This window comes from Notolepis coatsorum (assembly GCF_963971535.1).
Source record: "Notolepis coatsorum genome assembly, chromosome: 15".
Classification (NCBI taxonomy): Eukaryota; Metazoa; Chordata; class Actinopteri; order Aulopiformes; family Paralepididae; genus Notolepis; species Notolepis coatsorum.
In genome coordinates this window covers 33,366,485-33,393,387 of record NC_140179.1, presented here as the reverse complement: position 1 = coordinate 33,393,387, position 26,903 = coordinate 33,366,485, and the positions used below count along the sequence as shown (strand labels likewise).

Genomic DNA, 26,903 nt, shown 5'->3' with positions numbered 1-26,903 from the left:
TTCAGTATAGCAGCAGGCTTCAGTATAGCAGCAGGTTCAGTATAGCAGCAGGTTCAGTATAGCAGCAGGCTTCAGTATAGCAGCAGGCTTCAGTATAGCAGCAGGCTTCAGTATAACAGTAGCTTCAGTATAGCAGTAGCTTCAGTATAACAGTAGCTTCAGTATAGCAGTAGCTTCAGTATAACAGCAGGCTTCAGTATAGCAGCAGGCTTCAGTATAGCAGCAGGTTCAGTATAGCAGCAGGCTTCAGTATAGCAGCAGGCTTCAGTATAGCAGCAGCAGGCTTCAGTATAGCAGTAGGTTCAGTATAGCAGTAGCTTCAGGATAGCAGTAGCTTCAGGATAGCAGTAGCTTCAGTATAGCAACAGCAGGCTTCAGTATAGCAGCAGGCTTCAGGATAGCAGCAAAAGTTGCGGTGGAGTCATTGCAATCCTATCTGAGAGCCCTGTTAGCTACGACCGCCTCAAACGACCCCCGTAACGCGTAGGGCAAGCTCACCGTCCTGTTCCTGGCTTCTATAGAAAGGTGACATTGGCCTCTCATTGACATTTGACTCGCATTGACATTGGACTCAAAATTGGCGCTCGCTTTTCCTTTTTCTAAGACGAGGGTGTTTTTTTTTTAAAGCCGTTGACACACTGGCGCACCGGTGCGCGCGGTAAGAGACCAGGGGAGATGAGTGAATGTAGGTGACCCCCTTTGCTTTGATTAGCTGCACAGCGGGAAGCTGGCGGCACGTAGATATTAAAAGAAAAAGAGAAGCTTCGATGTGAGCGGGACGGCAAGCCATAAAATCCTCTGCAAATACTATGTTTAAACATCCAAAGTCGTTGTGTTTTTGCGACATGTCGTTTCCTCGTTGTTAGCTGTTGCTAGTTCCATCAGCTCATGGTCGTTATCTCTCTGATGATTGCGTTGCCCTGTGTGCCTCCTCTATTTTTCTCCCTCTCTTCTCTCTTCTCTCTCTCTTTCTCTTTGTCTTTCTCTCTCTCCTCTCTCTCTCTCTTTTCTCTCTTTGTCTCGGTCTCTATCTCTCTCAGGTCCCTGCCCGCTGTGGCATAACGGTGAAGGACTCGTTGAAGAAGGCTCTGATGATGCGCGGTCTCATCCCAGAGTGCTGCGCGGTGTACAGGATGCAGGACGGGTAAGGGTTAATGCACACAGTTATTTTTTTTCTTTTTACCCTTATTTAACCAGGCAGATCAATTAAGAACAAATTCTTATTTTCAATGATGGCCTGGTGAGGGGACAAAAGTCCTCTCGAAGGGTAACGGGGAAAGAGGACACAAAAACGTTTAATAAAATAAAATAGAAAAGAGACAGATGATACATACATCAGATGGATGAGGGAAATAATTAATAACTAATAAAATAGTTTCCATGGAGGCGGATAATAAGGTCTTATTGTATCGAATAGAAGAGTTTAGAAGAGGCCGTACAACTGGACGGAGAAGCACTGGACGAGGTGGACACCTTCACATACCTGGGAAGCATCGTGGGGAAGGACGGAGGCAGCGACAAAGACATCAAAGCAAGAATAGGGAAGGCAAGAACAGCATTTTTAATACTGAAGCAAACATGGAATTCAAACCACATCTCCACAAAGACCAAACTCTGCATCTTCAACACCAATGTCAAATCAGTTCTATTATACGGAGCAGAAACATGGAGAACCACAAAAGCAACCTCAAACAAACTGCAAACCTTCATAAACAGATGTTTACGACACATCCTGGGAATCTACTGGCCAAACACCATCACAAACGAACAGCTCTGGCAAACCACTTTTGAACCACTTGAAACCCTAATCAAACGCAGGAAATGGGGCTGGATTGGACACACCCTGAGAAAACCATCCTCCAACACAACCAGGCAGGCCTTAACCTGGAACCCACAGGGGAAGAGAAAGCCAGGAAGACCCAGAAACAGCTGGAGAAGGTCTGTCGAGGCGGATATCAAGGAAGAAAGAACATCATGGAAGGAAGCAGAGAAAATCGCCCAACACCGAACCAGCTGGAGAGATTTCATGAATGACCTATGCTCCCCAAAGAGCAAAAGAGTTTAAGTCAAGTAAGTCAAGTATCGAATACATCCATTGAAATATGGCACCACATAGTATAAATGACCCAGTAAGAACTGTGAACTGGATGAGAATTTTTTATTTCAGCCACTAGGGGGGAGTATTGCGTCACACCCCGTCCTCTCCAGGTTGGTTTGCACTCATTCTCGGTCGCCGCCCTGAGTCACCGTCATACCCACACACAAGCCCAGCGGGACACTCCCAAGAAAGTACACACAAAGATCTGTCTGAGATGTGTGACACTCCCAAGAAGGTACACACAAAGATCTGTCTGAGATGTGTGACACTCCCAAGAAAGTACACACAAAGATCTGTCTGAGATGTGTGACACTCCCAAGAAGGTACACAAAAAGATCTGAGATGTGTGACACTACCAAGAAAGTACACACAAAGATCTGTCTGAGATGTTTGGAACGTGGTTCTCCTAACGTGGCACCACGTCAACAGTGCTGCATCAGATGATTATGTAAGATAAGAAAGATAAGATGAGATATTCCTTCAGCAATATACCGGGCTATAATGACCAGCAAGGGACACACGACCGATTATATAAGGGAGAAATGGGAGAGAGAACTAGAGATAGGAATAACAGGGAAGGAATGGGGGAACATATGTGAGGTACAACATTCAACAACAGGATCGAGAATATGGAAAGAATTTGGATGGAAAAACATAATCAGATTCTTTATAACCCCAGAGCTGAAGGGAAAATATGCACCAACACAAAAAGCATGCTGGAGGATGTGTGGGAAGGAGGGGGCAAATCACACGCACATATTCTGGGGATGTCAGAAGCTGAAGGGGTATTGGGAGGAGATAGGGGAAGCAATGATCAGAATATTAGGATACGGGCTACCACAAACAGGACTGGTGCTTTACTTAGGAGACCTGACACACGAGGGAATACAAGGGGGGGACAAATATTTAATAAAGATAATGTTGATAGCGGCCAGAAAAGCAATAACGAGACTGTGGTACAAGGAAGACCCACCGACAATAGCAAAATGGGTAGGAATAGTGGAAGAAATACAGGATATGGAAAGGATAACACACATGCTGAGGTTACAGGAAGAGAAATTTGGGGAAAGATGGGGAAAGTGGGAGGATTATAAAAGGAACGAGAACGACATCACAGAGGTAGAACCAAATGCAACACAAGAGAGCGAAGGGTAAAGGAGGAAAGATGTTCAAGCAGGGTCTATGAACCCATGTCACACACCTGTACTTTAGTTAATATTTTCTAATTTGTTTTTGGGATATTACAATTGCTGAATGCTTTTATACCTTATTATTTATGTCTGTTTAACGGTGTGATATTAAATATTCAGGGATGATGTGGTTTGTGTATGGGTGAACCAAAAGGCAAAGTGAAAGTTAATAAACAAGAGAAAAAAAAAGAAAGGACGAAGGAGAAGGGAAGAAAGAAGTTAAAGGAGGGTCTCTGGACCCAGATCACACATACAAACCTTAGTCAGCATTTATTGTCTTTGAGTAGGAATTACCTGTTTATGCCTGTTTAAGGGAGATACACAATCAGCCTTTGTATCAAATACCTAGAAAACAACAGTAGGGGAACCAGACAACTAACCATGTGATACCCATGTAAATATTTATGTGCACTGTTTTTTCTTTTTGTTTTTATTGTGATGCTAGTCTCTTCATTTTTTATTATTTATTTTTTGTAAGTGCTGTCTGTCTAAATAACTGTTAATAAAAAATTTAAGTTAAAAAAAAAAAAAAAAAATAGATATTCCTTTATTGATCCCCTTGGGGAAATTGAGGCATCATAGCAGCATGGGGGAGGGGAGGTACAGGTAGTAGAAGACATACAGGTAGAAGAAGACATACAGAAGAAGAAGTATATTTGTACGCAAGGCAATTTAAATGTCTTTTCGGTAGTTACACACACACACACACACACACACATACACATACACATACACATACACATACACATACACACACACACACACACACATGCATGCACAGTCCTCATATCCCTCCTAGTTACATACACAGTCCTCATATCCCTCCTAGTTACACACACATTCCTCATATCCCTCCTAGTTACACACAATCCTCATATCCCTCCTAGTTACACACAATCCTCATATCCCTCCTAGTTACTAGGGGTGTAACGGTACACAAAAACCACGGTACGGTACGTACCTCAGTTTTGAAGTTAAGGTTCGGTACGGGTTTTCGGTACAGTGGGGGAAAGTTTGGCTTTCCATGTTCCACTCAGGGGTGATGTAGTGTGCAGTAACTAATTATACTTGTAGGGCTGTCAATGAATATTCTATATTGAAATGAATAATTGACTTGTAAAGGGGGAAAAAAAAAATTATTATATTAGATTGTGAAAAAAACAGCCCCCGTGGGTGGTCGTTAGTGGTTAACATACCGTAACTTACCGTTGTATTTGTTCGGTACACTACACAGCCGTTCGGTACGGTACACACTGAAACGGTTCGGTTCGGTACGGATACGTGTACCTTTACACCCCTACTAGTTACACATACACACAGTCATCATACCCCCCTAGTTACATACACACAGTCCTCATATCCCTCCTAGTTACACACACACACAGTCCTCATATCCCTCCTAGTTACACACACGCAGTCCTCATATCCCTCCTAGTTACACACACACACACACACACACACACACACACACACACACACACACACACACAGCGGGTACAGGTATGGGCAGGGTTTGTATAGGCAATAAGATTATATCTGAATATAAAAATATGTGAAAAAATAAACAAAGGTGCAGATGAGGGTCTGTATGCCCTCTCGGTTATATTATATGTTACAATAAATATGGCAATAAATAATTTGAATCTGAATGTATACTATGAATAAAAGTAAATCGTATACACATGGTGCAGTATACACAAGGTACCCTATAACTGGCATGATATACGTCATACGTTGTAGTCCGTGCAGGTTAGGTGGTGAAGAGTTAGACACACTTAGTGGTCAGCCATTCCTAATAGCCCCAGAGTTCTGCAGCCATTAGTTCTCCAGCTGCTGGCAGCAGTCCCAGTGCCAACCTGTGCCCCCTGCACGCGCGTCTCGTAGGCGGTAAATAGACACGAACGGCCGCCAGGAGCCTTTTTCTTTCATATTTTATTTAAATTTGTATACCCCTCCCTCTTGTATATGGATTCATATTATTAATATTAATATGCCCTCATTTCCACCCGTCTAGATTACTGTAATGCATTGCTCATTGGCTCAACATCTAAATCCCTCCATAAACTTCAACTAGTTCAGAACACCTCAGCCCGCATCATCAGCCCCACCCACCAGCTAACAGCATATGTTGTTTAGAGCCTACCTGCTGCGACTGTGGTCAGGACATAGGATTGATTTTAAGATCCGTCTCCTCACTTACAAAGCCCTCCACTCCCTAGCACCTGCTTACATCTACAACCTCCTTCAACACTACACTCCCTCTCGCTCAGGGAACAAAATTTACTTTTTGACTTACCAGCCATTTGGCTGGTAGATTTGAAAAACTACCAGCCAGGCAGATTTTTTACCAGCCACAAATTATAAATAGCTTTTTAGTATATCGCCATGTGTTATTATTACTCATATGCTATTTTAATATCATAAACAACATAAGGAATATTAGCATAATTTTGAGTGGACTGAAGGAATGAGTCAGCGTTAATAGTTTTAAATGCAAATAATTTATTGAAACATAGAAGTGGGGTCGGGGCACACACACACACTGTTTCAACTCACCACCCCCGCATCATATTGTAGTCTAGTCTGTCTTCAAACTTCCACTCCTCTCGAAACTTTTTTATATTTGAATATCAACATTATCTGTCCATCCTCAGTAATCCTCAGTTTACTATAATATACTCCTGTCCTGAGTCCTGACTAGTGACTTCATCGTCTTTCTAAACGCACGCACACACACACACAGGGAAAGGGAGAGTGCCCCCCCCCCCCCCATTTCCCTTTCCCCAGTCCACACTGTCTGCTGTTCTCTATGGCTCTGCACCTCTGCCTCTGATCAGGATTAGCTTGTTAGCTTATGCTAACGTAACGTTCATTTCGGGCGATGTGGGCATAAAGGAATGGCGACGATGCAACGCATGTTGGATGCATTTGACCCGTTGTGAGAAAGAAAAAAACACCACAGACTTATTTCGGCTCGCAAAATAGGCGCACTGCTGTGTAGCGCTGCTCGGCTTTAATGCGAGCAGAAGCACGGACAGGGCGGATATGACTTGTGGAGTTGCCACGGAGATTATCATATGAACCGAACGTTGCTAGCTGACTGATATTATGACTGGAGCTGCGCTTGGGGCGAAAATGAGACCCGCACAGGATTTTCAAAATAAGAGTATCGATATGAACTACACGCCAGGTGGCGGGCAGACCTCTCATTGTTAGTCGCCAAACCTTAAATCTGCCCGCCATTGGCGGTTTGCGGGTACTTATTTTGTTCCCTGCTCTCGCTCATTCCTCTTATCCAACTTAGCCCTTCTGAGCACACCACACTACCGCCATAGGTCCACAGAAACCAAATCATTCTCCTCCATCCGTAGAAACATTTAAGTCCCACCCAGGGTTTCCGTTAGAAAAAACTGTTGCCGGTCTCCGTGTCCTGCAAGATTTCAATCTCCCGGACAAATGGGAGAAATTCCGGTCAGAGTTTATTGAGCTTAAAAACAATTGATAGGCAGGCTATATAAATAATGACATCCTCAAGGCATGTAGATTTATAACATTTTAAAACTAGGCTACTTTTGCGTATACAGTCATTATATTCCAAATAAAATAAGTCCCTCGAGACTCCGTGCTGCTGCTGACTTGAAATCAAATAAATGTCTGTGGGCAGTCGGCCCGACATTAAACAGCAGTCTGTTATAATCACATTTTTATGAGCTAACGAATTCCGTTATATTGGACATTTGTATTAATTATATCAAGCGAAGAACTGAGAAATTTGGCAGCGAGAGACGGCAACATTATCGTGGGGTTCACTGGAATCTCTCCGCCTCCCAACGAAGCGATAAACGAATCCCAATAGTATGCAACTGCAGAGCCGCAGAGCCAGCGGCGCTTTCAGGTCCGGTCTGGGGACCGCTCAGCAGCGCCACCCACCCAATGGCTGAATTGCCAATGGCTGAATTGGAGTATTGCACTGTGCGGGCACAGCTGTGAGCTCTGCGGCTCTGCAGTTGCATGCTTCTCGCTAATCCAGCACCAAGCTCCCGCTGCCTAACCCAAATTAATTTCGACATCGCTTCACCAATAGTCCTTATCAGAACACTACACACATATCATAATGTTCACAGCAAATTGTAGTTGATCACCAGGTATTTTTTATTAACGTAGGTTGAATAATTCATATAAGAAAAACGATAGGGAAATCTCTCTTACCTTTCTCCACTGGTTAAAAATGCCAGGAACTGAAATTGAAACTTGCTGTGCGCGTGATATGATATAGGAACACACATCGTACATATGATATGAACGTGGAACTCTTCACCTCCTTGTTTCAGAGAGAAGAAGCCCCTCGGCTGGGACACGGACATCTCCTGGCTGACGGGCGAGGAGTTACACGTGGAAGTGTTGGAGAATGTTCCGCTGACCACGCACAACTTTGTGAGTAGGACTCGGGGTCACGGTGGGAGTCCATACTGCTGAAGGTCCAGGCGAATTGATTGATTGATTGATTGATTGATTGAAAACTTTATTAACAGATTGCAGAATGGGTACAATACAGTACGGCTCAATACACACAATTGTTAAGGGGATGCAGACCAGAGAAAGACTTTTGTCTTGTTTACATCAGGGTCCCCCATTTTCAATTCATAATGAATGAGGACAAACCCATACAATAGACCACTGCACTTCCGTGTTACATGGAGCTCATGAGGGGGGAGGGGGGAAGGGGGGGAAAGATGAATGAATGAATGTTGATTAGAGTCTTGACGTAAGTGGTTGTAGCTACGGCTGTGGGGGTGCTGGAGACATGATCCATTATACTTTTTTTTATACGCCCGAGTCTCCTGAACACTGAGAAACTCTTCCGCACCTACTCCCCAACCGGCACATGCGCAGATTGTCTAGAGAGGCCCTGAGGAGTAGGTGCGGGAAAGTGACTATAGCTCGGCCGAGAAAGTGCTGATCGACTTGGGGTTGGTCTCGCTGTGTTCAGGAGACCTGGGCGAATAAAAAAAATGATATTGGATCATGTCTCCAGCACCCCCACAGCCGTAGCTACAGCCACTTACGTCAAGGCTCTCATCAACATTCATTCATTTTATTCCCCCGCGCCGGTCCGGAGGGGTGGGCAAAAAATTCAATAAACAAAGCTATTTGCTGTCATTTCCTACAACTTGAAAACATAATGTCAATAAGATGGCCACACGGTTAAGTTCCGAATAAGTATAATATCTATTTAAGTAAAGTCTACAAGGTTACACAATAGTTTAATGTTGAACACGAAAACACATACAGAGGAACAGAGGACGGAGCAATCAAATATTAAACAATGACGCATCTGTTTTTAAGCTGGCCCCAAGCTTTCACTGCAAATATATATATTCATATTTCTTTAACACATAGTGGGGCTGCGCCCCTATACCATTGTCTAGGGAAAGCCCTGATTTGAATTTGTAGTATCGTAGTGAAATAATGTAGCATTACCACCAACCTAGGGTGGCACAGTGTTTAGCACGGTTGCCTCACAGCAAGGAGGTCTTGGGTTCGAAGGCGATGGGGGGGCTTTTCTGTGTGGGGTTTGCATGTTCTCCCCGTCTAACCATAGATGCATAATATTCACGAAGGAATGTATTTTTTTGCGCATCCCTGTGCGACACACACACACACACACACACACACACACACACACACACACACACACACACACAGCTAGTGAAGCTACAAGTGAATTCACCTGCGATAGAGAGCTGGCTGGAGAGGCAGTGCCAGTGGCTCAGGAGGAGGTAGAGGGGTCATCTGTTAATCGGAGGGTTCCCAGTTCGATTTCGGCTCCTCCCGGCAGCGTCTATGCCTTCTATGTACGCGTTTCGCCAGAGTGTGCGGCCAGTCACTTGCAGCAGTAGACTGTAGCACCCAAGTTTAGCACTGTTTGACGAACATTGTTACTCAGCTGAAACGGTTGTACCGATTGTGCTGACCAGAACTTGTAAGTTGCTTTGGATAAAAGCATTCGGCTAAATTACTAAATGTAAATGTAGGGCTTTAGTGCCTTGCTCCGGGGCACATCGACAAGGATGCGTACATTTCGCCGACCTGTTTATTTGACCCTGTCTGGTTAGGTATTTATCTGACCCTGTCTGGTGTTTATCTGACCCTGTCTGGTGTTTATCTGACCCTGTCTGGTGTTTATTTAACTCCGTCTGGTGTTTATCTGACCCTGTCTGGTGTTTATCTGATCCTGTCTGGTGTTTATCTGACCCTGTCAGGTGTTTATCTGACCCTGTCTGGTGTTTATCTGATCCTGTCCGGTGTTTATCTGACCCTGTCTGGTGTTTATCTGATCCTGTCTGGTGTTTATCTGATCCTGTCAGGTGTTTATCTGACCCTGTCAGGTGTTTATCTGACCCTGTCAGGTGTTTATCTGACCCTGTCTGGTGTTTATTTAACTCTGTCAGATGTTTATCTGACCCTGTCTGGTGTTTATCTGACCCTGTCAGGTGTTTATTTAACTCCATCCGGTGTTTATCTGACCCTGTCAGGTGTTTATCTGACCCTGTCTGGTGTTTATTTAACTCTGTCAGGTGTTTATCTGATCCTGTCTGGTGTTTATCTGACCCTGTCAGGTGTTTATCTGACCCTGTCTGGTGTTTATTTAACTCTGTCAGGTGTTTATCTGACCCTGTCTGGTGTTTATCTGACCCTGTCGGGTGTTTATCTGACCCTGTCTGGTGTTTATTTAACTCCGTCTGGTGTTTATCCGAACCCTGTCTGGTGTTTATCTGACCCTGTCTGGTGTTTATCTGACCCTGTCAGGTGTTTATTTAACTCCGTCCGGTGTTTATCTGATCCTGTCTGGTGTTTATCTGACCCTGTCTGGTGTTTATCTGACCCTGTCTGGTGTTTATCTGACCCTGTCTGGTGTTTATCTGACCCTTTCAGCTGTTTATCTGACCCTGTCTGGTGTTTATTTAACTCTGTCAGGTGAGGAAGACGTTCTTCACGCTGGCCTTCTGCGACTTCTGCCGGAAGCTGCTGTTCCAGGGCTTCCGCTGTCAGACGTGTGGCTACAAGTTCCACCAGCGCTGCAGCACCGAGGTGCCCCTCATGTGTGTCAACTACGACCAGCTAGAGTAAGTCCAACACACACACACACGCACACACACACTGCAGCACCGAGGTGCCCCTCATGTGTGTCAACTACGACCAGCTAGAGTAAGTCCAACACACACACACACACACACACACACACACACACACACACACACACACACACACACACACACACACACACACACACACACACACACACACACACACACACACACACACACACACACACACACACACACACACACACACACACACACACACACACACACACACACACACACACACACACACACACACACACACACACACACACACACACACACACACTGCAGCACCGAGATGCCCCTCATGTGTGTCAACTACGACCAGCTAGAGTAAGTCCAACACACACTCTTGAACACAGACACCTCTTAAAAACTCTTGAACACACAAACACACACGCACCCTGCACTGCACCTTAACACATTGACCGCCGGGCATTGTGCCCATCTCATACCCCTCTCTGCCACCGTTAAAAGCCTATGGAGATGTTTACCTTCTTTGCAGGGCTATAACTTTTAAAATTGTATTGCTATATTGACATTACTATGGCCCATTCAACATCGATTATCTATTGTTCAGGATGTGGGAACGTTATACTTTTTCATTCATACATTGTTGTGTTAATACCTTCGAGAATATGAGTATGTTTTTAATCTTTTCTGCTGTAATTCCAAAAACGCTAGTTATAGGCCCAAACGCATATGATAGATTATCGATTGCCGTTTCTTTCCCATACACGCTATATTAAAAAATTCAAATGTATATGATCGGTATACATTATGCTTCATCATGCGTGAAGGAAAGGGGGGGGTGGGGGTCGTTTATAATTCCTTGATCATCAGTAACGGCTTTATCTAGTATGGGTGATATATTGATCAGATGGTTTGCAGTGAAATGAATAAACAATCGGGCTGAAAATAACGTTATATTCCCCTTACCGCGGGCCGATGAGACTGGCGGTGAAAGATCCCAATTATTCGACGCCGATCGCCTAGGTCCATTTCCGGTTTGTATGGCGCAATAAACGCCGAAATCATATCGATTATTAAGTTTAGAAAGCGATCCATATGTACTATAGTGTCTGTCAGGAGTCCCGTAGCGAGATGTGACTGCCGGAGGAATTTCATTGATGCACCGATGGCACTTCCGGTTTTTGCGAGAGTGTAACTCGCCCGACCATCCACCAGGCGGCGGTATTGAGCCGTTGCAGTTACATCTAGGGTCCAGCTAGGGCAGGGGTGGCCAACCCGCGGCTCGCGAGCCGCATGCGGCTCTTTGCCCGTCAATGTGCGGCTCTTCCATCCATAAAAAAAAATAAAAAAAAAAGATTTTTTTTAATTTTTTTTTTAATTCTTTTTTTTTTTTACTTTTTTTTTTATGTCACTCATTCCATAAGGACGTAGAATAAACATTTACAATTTTTTTTTAAATGGTCCATTTGCATGTTCTTGGTATCTGAATCTAGGGACATATATGGATCAGTGTCAGAAATAGTGTGTCTGTTACTAGGCTTGAGTAAATTGTAATGAACCAAAGGAGAATATCAATTCTATTTAAAAAAAATATATATCTTTGACTGTAAATAACACCATGCTAAAATTGACCAGACCTGAAAAATCTAAGCAAATGAATAAAGGGAAGATGATTAAACAGAAGGTTTTGTAGATACAGTACTGAATTCTGCCATCTTTTTTATAATGTAAATTTCTCCACCATTCTTCATCATATTGCAACACCGTTTTTTGCAAGACGTTCACAGAAAGGTAGAGAAACTAACTGCGTTCTGTTTTATGGCAATAACGTTCAGGTTTGTGGGAGATAATCCCAAAAAATAAGAGAAATTAAAAAGTAAATCCAGAAGTCAGATGATTGACAGGGGCTGGGTAGGGTAGTTTTTCGAAATTTGAAAGCCCTGAGTCTCTTCCTTCAAAAGACTACACTCACTTTTGGCTGTGCCACTTCCTCCTGTCAATATGCGCCGGTTTCCGACTCAATGCCCTGAGATTTCTATAATCTTATATTTCACTAATAACAGTTAAAATAATTGGTAAACAAACATAATGCTGAAAATATACACTTTTACTGTATATCTTGGGCTTTAGAGGTTAACCCTGTGAGGCCCAAATTAAAAAGAAATTAGCAACTTCAGAGGCCAGAGGGTGGGACATATAAACACATTTACTATCAAATAGCATTGTGAGGCTGAACAACAGGACCAATTGACTATACATGTGCTTAAAGGGGAACTATCTTATAAATTGCTTTTTTCAGTGTTTACCATTGTTTCTTAGCTATGTGGACTTATATTAATAGGATATATGTCTCTAATTCTCATATTGGCGAATTCTTCCAATTCTCCTCTCACAATATTCACCCTCACTGAACTGAGTCATCTGAAAATGTGCATATCTGTGATGTCAGAGATTTCTCAGCTGCATAATAATGTGGCAGTTGATGTGGCAGTTGGCACCAGGCCACACAGTGGTTGGAGCCCAGCCTCAAAACGGTTTGAGGTAGAAAAATGCGGTTTTTAGTACTTGATTAGAAATACAAAACAATGCATTTAAAAAAAAAAAAACCTAGGTGTTCCATAGACTCACAGGAATTGTGTAAAAGTGCCCAAATAGTGAAAGAAATAGTAAAATAGTTCCCCTTTAACATTTTTTAAATAAACATTATTTTTTTAAATGGCTAAAAGTGATTTTGTAATTTTGCAACCGTGGGTCTCACAGGGTACTTTTAACCCTGTGAGGCCCAAATAAAAAAGACATTAGCAACTTCAGAGGCCAGAGGGTGAGACCTATAAACACATGAAGGGTGCCGTGACTGAAAAAAAAGGTTGAGAAACGCTGGTATATGGTGTGGCTCTTTGTGGTACCACAGTCATTTTTTGTGGCTCTTAGTCTCTGACTGGTTGGCCACCCCTGAGCTAGGGCATCGGGGGTTGGCTGGATGAATTATGAATGCCATGGCATAGCTACACTACAAAGAACGCTACTTGGTTAAAACGAGCAACACTATTGAGAAATGTAGTTAAGCTATGTGGCGTTGCTAGTGCCCCACGGAGCTCCCGTGCTGTACTCTGTAGTAAGGCCAGCGGCCCCCCACACGGAGAGTAAGGGGTACTGGTTCCGCCTCATTAAAACAAACGCGCAAATAGCAATTAATCGCACCCGTCAAAATCATTGCATTCATTTTAATTATCGCGCAGATTAATTGATTTATTGCTTATCGCGGCAGGCCTAGCTGTCAGTATATCGCGTTAATTAGATTAATTAATTACACAGCAAATTATCGCGTTATGAAAATTAACTCACATTTTTTTTTTTTTTTTTTTATACTTTTTTTATCTCATTCATTCCATAAGAACGTAGAATACACATTTAAATACTTTTTCTTAATATTCCATTTGCATGTTCTTGGTATCTGATTCTAGGAACATCTATGGATCTCAGGGAATGTATTCCCAGTATCAGAAATACTGTGTCTGTTACTAGGCTTGAGTAAATTGTAATGAACCAAATGAGAATATCAATACATTTTTTTTTTATCTTTGACTGTGAATAACATCATGCTAAATTTGACCAGACCTGAAAAATCTAAGCAAATGAATAAATGGAAGATGATACAGTACTGAATTCTGCCACATCTGGACACATGCAATTTTAAATATGATTATAGAATATCAGGCCTAAAATGGTTATGCGATTAAAATGTGATTAATTCGATTAATTAATTACAAATCCTGTAATTAATTAGATTACATTTTTTAATCGCCTGACAGCACTAGTCTAAAGTGAATGTTAAGGTCAATGAGTGTGTGCATGTGGATCTGTGTGCAATGAATGTAGAATGGATGGGTTAGTGTTGCATAGAGTTATTGAGCATCCTGATGGCCTGGGCATGTTTTGCAGTAGATTTGTAAATGGGTTTCATTTAAGTTTATTTTTAGTTTTTTTTATCATTGGTGTCCGTTTTGCTGTTGTGGTTGCCTTCATAACTCTCATTCATAAGCTGTGGCTATTTTGCTGAATTTGGTGTATTGATTACCAATGAACCAAACCATGCATTTCTGCTCCTATTTTTATGTTGAAAAATACATGAATAAAAAAAAAATACATAAGCGAAAGACAGGGACGCCCCCTGTCCCCTCCCCAGTTGTTATTTAATTCTAATAAAAAATGCCATCCCTGAACGGCCTTGAGAGGTGCCGCTTGTGTGTGCGCGACCTAGATAGTTTGAGACTGAATTTGCATCCCATGTTCTGTCGGCAGCTTGTTGCTGGTGTCCAAGTTCTTTGAGCACCACCCCCTCACCCAGGAGGAGGAGGCGACCACCCCGGGGTCCGAGGCCTACCCGCTGCTGCCGCCGTCCGACTCCACTGGGTGAGTTTGACTCCGTTTCCACCACTTCCTTCCTTCCTCCCCTCAGTCAAATGCGGGGGATTCCCAAACTCCTTCTATGGCAGGTGACTAGTGTTGGGCATCGTTTGGATTTGAACGATTCCGATTCCGATTCTCCATTTCGATTCCTGTTCTAAACGATTCTCGATTCAGATTATTTGAGGTGCAGGTCAAAACGGGTCACAGCTTATTTCACAGGAGAGAATTTTTATTTGAAAAATCCTTTATTTGTTTCATACTATTCACATTGTCAGTTGACTTGATACAGTTTAATTTGGTTGCTGTACTGTAACTAGGGTATTAATTAACAAATTAATAAAAAAAAAAATCTTCTTAACACTTTGAGTGCCACGTCACAGCTTTTCTCTGGTTTACGATAGTGACGTTGAAAGTAGAGATGTTCCGATACCATTTTTTCCTTTTCGATCCGATTCCGATACCTAAGCTTTGGGTATCGGCCGATACCGATACTTATCCGATACCAGTGCATACATTAAAAAAATTACAAAATATTATATAAATTATAATTTTTTTTTATTTTTATTTTTTTAATATAGCTACTGTTTTATATATACTGTTTTTTTAGTAATAACTATAAAGTAATGGTATTTATTCAACAACAGGTGATTGTATAGATTAGTATTAGTATCAGTAATTGAAAACTATCTCAATGAGTTCACCCACGGAAAGGTTGTTGGCACATTAGTTCCACACGGACATTATTCGTTGCTGCACTTGCTTCCACAAGGCTCCGTTTAGTACCAGAGGCTCTGTTGTTGTGATTTTTGCACAATAAATATTCAACATTCTCTTTTGAGACTCCGCCTCAGACTCTTATCATTTGGCACTAAAAGCTAAACATTGTCACCGATATGGCTGTCCGCAACATGTCATTAATTGTGTACGCGACGTGCAATTGTGCAATGACGACGTTAACGTGAGCTAGGTTAGCTAGCATGAGCTACTGGTATATGGAAAGACTAACGTTACTGGTGACATTGTGATTTAACTTGGAATACTCCTTTGCCAACTTGCTGTACTTTGCTTGCAGGTCTGCAGCCATTATTGCTGGATTATGAATAGCCCCAACTTTAGCCAAGGTAACGTTAAAGCTAGCTTTCGGTTAGCTGTTCAATGCTAATAACACCAGCCACCAAGCGAACTCATCAGAGCTCCCCGTCAACAGCGCTCTGTCGGGACGATGGCATTTTAAGAAAGTATCTGCTCTGCTGTTAAAATGACAAATGGCAATTGACACTTTAATTCACGGTCGATTAAGCACACGTTTGTTTTATAATGCTCACTCAGCGAGTAGGGTATATCTGCAGAGCCACAGAGCCCAACGTCCGCAGTGTTGTTGATAAATTACATCATATGGTATCGGAGCGCAACATTAGAGGGTATTCGCCGATACCGATACCAGCATTTTAGGCAGTATCGGCGGCATTTCCGATACTGGTATCGGTATCGGAACAACTCTAGTTGAAAGTGGTGCCGGCAGGCGGCAGTGGCTACCTTCTATGATTTGTTTACCTCAAGGTTGAAGAAAGTGCACTTTTAGGATGAAAGAACGGCCCTAATCTCAACGTGTTTCAATATAAGCAAGCGTTATGTATGGTGATAATGAGTATATTGTTAGCTGCGCTGCCCCCCCCCCCCCCCCCCCCCCCCCGATCTGAAATCATATTGCATCACCCGAGCCTACCGTTGGAAATCCAGGGGCCGCCGGCCATCAAAAAGCGCCCCCTATCGTCTCCCAGATGGTAAATCACCCTTTTGGAATGGATTCAATGCAAATGGATGGGGGGAAAAAAATATTTCAGTCCACATTTTCCAGTCCACTGATGCAGCCGGAGTTACCAGAGTTAATTCTGGATCCTCTGAGCCGCGGCGAGCATGGGTTATAATGTACACACGTCGGATCAATATACTTATCGATTTTTTCTAATGGTGATCAGGAATTGGAATATACCATTTGGATACCATCTGATATCAGGTAAGGAATCTATGTTATCAGTGTTAGGATAATCAGACTAGTTTTCGAGGAGATATAAGCTTTTTGTGATATGTGCTCTAGCTGTTTCACTGTAAAATCCATGAGGAAATGAAAGCAGCTATTATCAGCGCGCGGCTTGAACGTGCATGCATGCACGTATACTATTGATTAGGGCTGGGCGATATAACGATAACGATAAATATCCCAATATATTTTAATAATCGATATCGAATATCGAGAAAAAAAAAGAATATCGAAAAATTATTTTTCTCTTGTCCATTTATTTTGTTTGCTTTCTAATTTAAAATACAGTTTTAAACCGTCTGTACACAGTAGGCTATGTGTGCTAGCAGAGCTAGACTCCAGTCACGAGTCACGGTGCACATGTGCGGTGGTTTGTCCACCAAAAAAGCGCCAAAAGATCGAAAATAAACTAGCAGAGCCAGAACTGTTCAACTCCCCTGGAGCCACAGCCAGCAGAGAAGCCGGTTTACTTTAGCTTTTAAACCAGCTGCAGCCTGAGAACTGGAGTGTGAGGGGATGTAACACTAAAGAGGGCGGCAACGACAAAGAATTGCTGCAAAATAAACATACATCTGTTGTTTAAAAAAATATATATATATATTTTTTTACTTATAACAATTTCGATAATTATCGATATCGAGAAATATGATAACATTATCATATCGTTATCGCGATATGATTTTTTGCCATATCGCCCAGCCCTACTATTGATCATCTAGCGTTTATTTGAAAACGATTCCAAAAAATAGGCCGACAAATATCAACGTTCTGGAATATTCCAGTAAAAGGCGATTATCATAGAATGTGTTTTTCACCTGAAAACGGGTGCTTTTCAAAATGCTCTCAAACGGAAATGAAGCGATAAAAAACCAATGTGCCTTGACAACACTGACTGGAAAATGATTCTTTGATAAGCGACGGGCAGATTAGACACATAGCCATAATTTAAAACATAGATTAGGCGATATTAACGTTAACATTGGGAGTGGACCGTGGCATTCAAGGGGGTAAAAAGGAAAACACAGCGTGGCACTCAAAGTGTTAACGGTTCCGGAACCGGAAGTTAGGAACTGGTTCTCGGTGCCCAACCCTACAGGTGACCCTAATTCGGTTGTGAAGTCGTGACATATCGACCTTCCAATAATGAAAGAACTGTATAATGAGAGACGGCATTGTGCTAGGCACTGTGAACGGTGTTCGCTCGAGTTAAAAACGTTTTCAACATGTCTTGGTGCCGGTAGGGTTGGGTACCGTTCACATTTCAACCGATACCAGTAGCAGTTACTGGAGTTTCGGTATCGGTACCCAATGTTACCTTTTTTTCCGTACTTATCTCTCTCTCTGTAATAACAAAGAATGTAATTTCAGAATGTAAAAGAAGTCCAAAATTCTCAATTTCAATATTGTTATTTATTTAGAACACTTAGTTATTTATTGTTGTAACACACCACACAAAAATGAATTGCATGATCATGTATTATGTTTTTAAATATTTAACCCATTGAAACCGGGAAACATTTTGTGTGTATATGCAGGCTATATAATGCATTATTAGTAGGGATGTCCGATATTATCGGCCTACCGATATTGGCATTAAAATGTAATATCGGAAATGATCTGTATCAGTTTTCAATTGTTTTTTATCTTTTAAAAAAATCTAACCTTTATTTACCCAGGCAAGCAAATAAGAACAAATTCTTATTTTATTTATTGTCAAAAGTATGCATAATGTTGTGTTAATTCCACGAATGTAATGTTAATTACCTGAAATGATTCAGTTTTTTTGGGGGGGAAATCCTGCATATATCGGTATCGGTCAGAGCATGTGAGCGGCGCGGAGCGGCCGAGAAATCCGCTCTTCGCTCTGGGCGGCTTAGTTCCGCTCTCATTCGCTCATGTTGCCCCCCCCCCCCCAAGCCGCTCTACGCTCGTTCAGTGCTCAACTTCATTTGCGCATCAAGCGCTCCGTGCTCCGGCCCGCTCAGCAGAATTATTTTGGAGCATGATGTAAATTAGCTTGATTTGACCAAACTACAACAGTCTGCACCCCCTGGGCCCCTTAACAATTGTTTGTATTGAGCCGTATTGTACCCATTCTGCAATCTGTTAAATAACGTTTTCATCCATTCTACTATGCTAATGAACGCTAGCCTAGCCGCAATGCTAATGTTTATACTGGCAGATCCCATTCACGTTAGCATGTAAGCTAACAACATCAGCGCTCTTTTTGTGAGATTAAACTCTGCTCTTGGTGGTGGTACATTGTGTTGATGTTGGTTTCGTTTCGTTTCATCAATAAATGAGGCAGAACACAGTGAATGTATCCTTTTTTTTGTTGCACTTTGTTTGTTTCATCCTGAAAATAAATGTTGCTAAATAGTTCACCGAGGTGATTTAAAGATGGCGGATTTCTGTTTTGACTTAGCAGGATGTGGAGTGACTCGTTCACCCTTCTGATTGGTGGAAAATGGCCTTCATGTTTGAACTACATCGCCACCTATTGCTTTGGCATTGTACTACATGTATATTACATCAGTTTAAACCACTGTGTGATCGTGTGCACTGAGCGGCTGGGAGCGGCTCGGAGCGGAGGAGAGTTCTGACCCATTTTAAAGCCCACTCCGCGCTCACTTCAAAATCCACCCGCTCCGCTCGTGCTCCGCTCCGCTCACATTCTCTGGTATCGGTTGATATCGGTATCGGAAATTAAGAGTTGGACAATAACGGTATATCGGATATCGGTAAAAAAAACAATATCGAACATCCCTAATTATTAGCAGGTGTTTTAGGTCTAAATGGGTTAAATATCAACATTATCTGGCCATCCTCAGTAAATATTATCAAACTCCTCTGACCTCGTCTGGTCTTTCCAAAGGCCCAAGAGACAGGACAGTTATATATATATATATTTGTGGAAAAGGCTCCCTCTTGTCTAGTATATTAAACTCTTATACTACATGTAAAGGTACCGAAATCAGTACTGTCTTTCGGTCGGTACCCTTAAATTAACTCTTTCAATGCCACGCCTGGTTTTCCGTTTTACCGCTTGAATGCCACCATCGGCGCCAATGTTAACGTTAATATCGCCTAATCTATGTTTTAAATTATGGCTATGTGTCTAATCTGCCCATCACATTATCAAAGACTATGTTCCAGTCAGTGCTGTGAAGACAGATTGTTTTTTTATCGCGTTGTTTCCATTTCAGAGCAGTTAGAAAAGCCCCCGTTTTGATATAAAAAACAGCTCATTCTGGAGCATTCTATGAAAATCGTCTTTTAGTGGAATATTCCACAACGTTGATATTCGTCGGCCTTTTTATGAATCGTTTTCAAATAAACGCTAGATGATCAATATTATACGTGCACGCAAGCACATTACGGCCGCGCACTGATAATCGCTCCGTTGATTACCTCACAGAGTTTTACAGTGAAACCGAAAGAAGACATTTCACAAAACAGCTTATAACTTCATCAAACTTACTCTGATTATCCTACCACTGATAACATAGAGTCCTTACCTGACATCAGATGGTATCCAACTGGTATATTCCAATTCCTGATCACCATTCGAAAAAATCGATACGTGTATGGATCCAACGCGACACAGTAGATCTCTATGATCCGCGGGGATCTGAGGCTCCAGAATGAACTCTGGTAACCCCGGCTGGATCAGTGAACTGGAAAATGTGGAGTACCGGATTTTTTTCCCCATTCATTTTCATTGAGTCCATTCCAAAATCACTTATGTCATCTGGGAGACGACAGGGTGCGCTTTTTTCCACAGTGATCGTCGGCGCCCCTCGGCTATACTCGGGTAGGCTCGGGTGATGCAATAATTTTTCAGATCGCAAAAAAAAAAAAAAAAACAGAGAAATCTCGTGATTGGCTAGCAACCACCTATAAAAAAACACGAGAAATCTCGTGAGTGGCACTGAAAGAGTTAAAAGCAGCGAGAGTACTTCTTCCCTTTGTGCGTCGTATCTGAACGTACTGTGAGATTAAAATAACACATCGGTGTTCCAACGTCCCGGCGGCGTCTTACTTTTTAAAAGGGCATTGGATCCGTTTAACCCTTTCACTGCCACGATACAGAAGGTTAACCCTTTCACTGCCGCACGACAAAGGGTAAACCCTTTCGCGCCCACACTACAGAAGGTTAACCCTTTACTATCACACTACCGACGGTTAACCTTCTGTAGTGTTGCAGTGAAAGGGTTAAATGCCCTTTTAAAATGAAAAATAGGGCTTGTAAAAGTCCTTGAATTTCATTCTGCAATGTCTGTGGGAACCCCCCCCCCAGGTCCCTGTGCCACGCCTCCGTGTCTCCGTCCAAGTCCATCCCCATCCCCAACTTCCGGCCCGGCGAGGAGGACCACCGCAACCAGTTCGGCCAGCGGGACCGCTCCTCCTCCGCGCCCAACGTCCATATCAACACCATCGAGCCGGTCAACATCGACGTGAGTCTGGGCCTGGCACACGCACACGCACACGCACACACACACACACACACACACACGTTGCTCCTTCTGGTGGCTGTTGGAGCAGATGTTTTGATCTTTCAGAGCTGTGGTCCTAAAGGAAAACAACGGGGGAAAAAGGAGGTTTGACAGGAAAGAAAGCTATGAATATGATCACTGAATATGATACTAAAATGGTAGTGGGGTGTACCCCTGCCTCTATGATAGTTATGATATACCATTCAGTTTAATAACGGACCAATTGACTTGGAAATAGTTTGATACATACACTCTAGAGGTGTTCAGCCATATCTGTTCCCTGTATTGTTGATATGGACATCTCATATATCTGTTATAGTATAAACCTCATATCTGTTGATAGTGTTGATATATAAACCTTATATATCTGTTCTCTGTAGTCAGTGTAGTGTTGATATACAGTAAACCTCAATCTGAAAGAGTAGCCAGCAGTTCCCATTTTTTTTATTTTTTTTATCTGCATGATGGAGAAACAGAAATCCCAAGACTTTCTCAGGAATAGACAGCGATATTTTGTGATTTTGTGATACTTTGTGATTTAAGTCCTTGGTGATGTTTAGAAGCCGGGGCCGCGGTGGCCTACAGGTCACAGAGGAGGGCTTGGTGACCAGCCCTTGAGCAAGGCACTTAACCTCCCAGCTGCTCCATTGGGCAACGGTGTCAAAGACTGGTTGTACTGAGCGGTTCCCAGGTGTGACTGTGTGTAACAAATGTTACTCTTCATATAATTAAAGGTGCTATAGCAGGGGTTCTCAAACTTTTTCATACCGTGACCCCATTTTATTTAGGAATTTTTTTTGGGACCCCACACCGCGTAATTTCAACGTGGAATTAAGGAATATCAAAATAAAAGCACACGTTGTTGAACTTGATCATGCATATTTATTAGAACATTTAATTACAGCACTATGTTATCAATACACATTTCTAAAACGAGGCATATTTAGCCAAAATATGTTGCCAGAAAAAATATATATATACCGTATATGTTTTTATTTTTTTCATGCGCGACCCCACTGTCACCTACCCGCAACCCCAATTTGTGTCGCGACCCATAGTTTGAGAACCACTGTGCTATAGATAACATTCAGCCACTAGATGTCGAACTAGACCACCAGCATGTAATTGATCCAATCAGGTGAATGTATCCACATGGGGGAATGGACTGCATTTATTTATGTCTTTTATCCAAAGCACTTTACAACGTATGCCTCACATTCACCCGTTCACTCACACATCCACACATCCACACACCATGCAAGGTGCCAACGTGCTCAGTTAGGGTGTCTTGCTCAAGGACACTTCGACAAGCTGCCGGGAGGAGCTGGAATTGAACTGGGAACCTTCAGGTTACTCTACCTCCTGAGCCACTGCACGCAACATGTAAACAACAACATTAATCTTGGACCCGCACATTTTCTTTCAATTATAAATTCATTCATCAATAATCTTTTTTGGGGGGAAAAGCAATACTTTTAATCTGCACCTTTCTAAAAGCTCTGTGGATTTATTTTATTTTAAACAATTACTCTACATGAAAAAAGATTACTCTTATAGCACGCTTACCCTTCCAGGGTATCTGCAGGAGTGCGGGGTATAGAAAAGTCTTTAAAAGTATTAAATTTAAATTGCACAGGTATTTCTTTTTTGCTAGTATGGTTGTGAAATTAGTATTTGATTTTGCAGAAGTGTTAAAAAGTCTTAAATTTAACTTGTTGAAGCCTGCAGAAACCCTTTCTAAAAGCTGTGTGGATGTGTTCTTTTATTTTAAATGACTACTCATATATTTATTCTCACCGCATATACATCTATCCACACCTGTATGTACTTACCTACATAGTCCTACACATAGTTTACACATCTGTAGATACTATATCTACAGTACGTATATCTGTACATATCCTACTCTTACTAGTTACGCTGCTGGCCAGTATGACCTACTACCATAGTGTATTTATACGTGTATCACTGTACATATTAATACTACAACTCTGTACATACATCTGATTAGCACTGTGACTCAGTAGCACTAATTTCTATATATGTGTACCCAGTTTAATCACCTGTACACATTGTATATTACTATTACACTTTACTGGTTGGATGCCAGACTTCTTTTCGTTGTACTGTACTGCTGTATAATGACAATACATTTGAATCTAAATCTAATCTAATCTTTTTAATATCTCATTGCTTTCCACCACACTTGGGACAACCGAAACCCTGTCATCTCTCTCAATCTTTTGCCGTCGACTAAAAACACACTTCTTCAATCAATATCTGAAATGAATAATAATAAATTAAAATAAACTAACCTTTTTACTGTCTTATACTATCATGCACTCTTCCTACTCTACTAATGTCTCCACTACTATGCACTCAACTCAACACCGCAGCACCCAAGTTTCAACACTTTGATGAACGTTGTTAACCCAGCTGATAGAGTTGTACCCTTCCTGCTGACCTGTCGCACAGAACTTGTAAGTCACTTTGGATAAAAAGCGTTCAGCTAAATGACTAAATGTAAATGATCTCGTTCACTCCTTCTTGAACCTTCTCCCCGCCCCCCTCCCCTCCCCCCACCCCTCCCTCACAGGACTTGATTCGAGATCAAGGTCTCCAGCGGTCGGACGGAGGTAAGGAACGTCGCCGGCACCGGGGCTCCTCCGCATTTCACCCGACAACCGGGCCCCCCCCCCCCCCCCCCCCTCTTTCTCCCTCCTCCTCCACCGTCCTGCGTAGTCCCTCTGTGACCTGTGACCTGTGTCCTCAGGAGGCCTTCGAGGCCCAGCCAGCTCTGTCACGCCTCCCTCCTAGACCTGTTTCACTGATACAGTTTAGACTGTGTGTGTGTGTGTAGGGCCGTTCGCCCTTAGATCTGTTGCTCAACAGCCCATCCCCCTTTTTCTCTTTTAATAGCCTTTTCATTTTCATATTTTAGTCATTTGCTTTGTGTCTCGACTTACCAACTCCCGTTTCTCTTGAGGCGTGTGTTTTATAATGACTACTACTAGTGAGTGTTGGGGGGGGTCGGTTGAAAGAATATATTTTTTTAAAATATATATTTTTTAGCTGGTCTTCAGGGCCGGTGATCCTGTCTCTGTCTCTCTTCCCACCCTGCAGCCCCCCCGACCCACCCTGCCGCCCCCCCGACCCACCCCGTCCGCGGGTTGAGGAAACACCGAACGCGGACCTCGAGTCCCCTCCTATACACCTACCCCAATGACATAGTGTTTGATTTTGAGCCCGAGCCTGTGTTCCGAGGTAGCTAGGCCTCTCTGTGTGTGTGTGTGTGCATGCGTGTGTTCATGTGTGTTGTCCTTACACCCCCCCCTCTCAAACCACCTGCCCGTCCTCTTGTTTCACATCCACTGTGTTTTCACTTTGTGTGTGTATGTGTGTTTGTTTCTCTCTCTCTCTCTCTCTCTCTCTCTCTCTCTCTCTCTCTCTCTCTCTCTCTCTCTCTCGGTCCTCACATGCTCTCTTACTCTCCCTACCACTGGGTGCTGGGTCTCTCTCCCCTGACATGCTGGTTTCACTGGGATCTCACGTGGGGTTTCACCGGTGTGGCCTGAATCGGAGGTCATAGGTTGCATTCGTTGCTTTCCCCTTTTCGAAAAGGTTTGCTAGCTGCAGTTTCCTTTTTTGATTTGGTAACGTGGAAGTGTTGATCCCTCGGTTAGATCACAGTGTTCTAATGCAGTTATATCATCGTTGATTATTCAGAGCGTATTTTAAACCAGGGGCGTCCATCATGAATGTAATGTGGGTTGTGGGCTCTAGGACTAGACATTGATCATATTTTTTTTAACTAGGGATGGGCATAGTTTTTCGGATAATCGTTAAATTATAAAATAAATTGAATAGTTCATGCAAAGTATCGTTTTGTCTCAAAGATATATATTTTGTCCCTTGTTTTTACCGGCAAATACATTGTGTAGTACTAGTGTATTGAGAGGGGACCCTATTAACTGTTACACCGCCGAATGGCATGCTGGGTACAGCTCGCTAGCTAGCCAGGTAGCATAGCGGTATTAACCGCTGGGAGAACAGAAAAGATACCGGAGATGTTACATGGTAGCAACGTTTTGCCATGTTTCGCGATTTTCAATTAGTAGTCGGAATAGTTCCCACTATCGAATTTTGTGCAATTTTGTAAAATGTGTCCATTCCATCCCTAATGTTAACAGTGCCATAAGTCATACATCGAATATGATTAAATTGCCACAAAACCGACCAAATAGAATCTTACCACTCAGTTGAATCTTTCTGGGGCCAAAGTTTGGCCCGTGGGGGCCCTCCTATTGGCCAGCCCTGATTTAAAGGATCATTCTCCATTATCCAGACGACATCCACTACGCTCGATTCAGTTTGCTTGGCCTCCTGGTGCACCGTTGCCTGGTCCCAAACACACCGTCGCCTGGTCCCAAACACATCTATAAGCCCTAGATGCTCTCTAACCTGCGAGGGAATTCGACCGGTTCAATCAATGTCTTAATGACAACTTCATACTAAGGCTTCTAGCGGTCGAGGTTGCCCTCCCTACCCTCGCAATCTCGACCGACGTTCAGATTTGGGAAGAGACGAGGCCATCGCAGCAGGGCTCGAGACTAACGATGTCCCGTCGTCCCGGGGACGATCAAATATTGATTTGGGACGAACAGAAATCTTTTTTGGGACGCAAACGGGACGGAGAGGATTTCATTTTTTTCACAGGAAATGTCAATTAGCCGACTGTCAGTGCGCGCATATATATATATGAATTATTCTACGTTAATAAAACATACCTGGTGATCAACTACAGTTTGCTGTAAACATTATGATATGTGTGTAGTGTTCTGATAACGACGGCTGCAGCGGGAGCTGGCTCATGCTGGATTTGCGAATAGCATGCAGCTGCAGAGCCGCAGAGCCAGGGGCGCTTTCAGGTCCGGTCACAGGCCCGCTCAACAGCGCCCCCCACCCAACGGCTGAATTGCCAATGGCTGAATTGGAGTATTGCACTGTGACCTGAAAGCGCCCCTGGCTCTACGGCTCTGCAGTTGCATACTATTGGGATTCGTTGGGACTTGGGAGCAGCACGGAGTCTCGACTCTGGACTTATTTTATTTTATTTTAGCAGCAGTTATCAATATCGACCAGGAGGACAGCGCGATCTAAGGGACATGTTTCATTACTAGTCAAGTGTCATTACTTTAGTTATCAAAGGTGGAATCTCTGGACGCAATGACATTATATAGTTTAAAGCTAAACTACGTTTTTCTTTCTTGTTAGAAGAGGGATAACTTATTCAGTTAGATTTGATTTGATCTTTATTTATCTCTAACATTTTCAACCATAAACACACACATTTGTAATAACAAAAAAAACTAAAACGAAATAAAATACAAATACATTTAAATATATTTTCCTATGGAAGGAATAATCAACATGGCTCCAATTGGTTGACTATAACAGCACTGTGACCAAATATCCCTATACTAGCACCTTGTTAAACACTTTTTTTTTATATATATTTATTTATTTTTAATCATAATTATTCTTGTG

The 26,903-nt window shown here is 42.6% G+C and overlaps 1 protein-coding gene across 2 annotated transcripts in view; it reads left to right on the top strand.

The window, feature by feature from the left end:
• braf (B-Raf proto-oncogene, serine/threonine kinase) overlaps positions 1–26,903 on the top strand; it is a 78,535-nt gene that overhangs the window by 20,681 nt on the left and 30,951 nt on the right. The window contains exons 4-10 of one of the 2 annotated variants that reach the window (XM_084330646.1): positions 1,041–1,144; positions 7,620–7,722; positions 10,267–10,415; positions 14,712–14,822; positions 21,161–21,317; positions 23,953–23,992; positions 24,480–24,620. In XM_084330646.1, coding sequence (XP_084186772.1) covers positions 1,041–1,144; positions 7,620–7,722; positions 10,267–10,415; positions 14,712–14,822; positions 21,161–21,317; positions 23,953–23,992; positions 24,480–24,620 — 805 coding nt within the window. The remainder of the gene's footprint in view (positions 1–1,040; positions 1,145–7,619; positions 7,723–10,266; positions 10,416–14,711; positions 14,823–21,160; positions 21,318–23,952; positions 23,993–24,479; positions 24,621–26,903) is intronic. The other variant, XM_084330645.1, reaches the window with a different exon arrangement.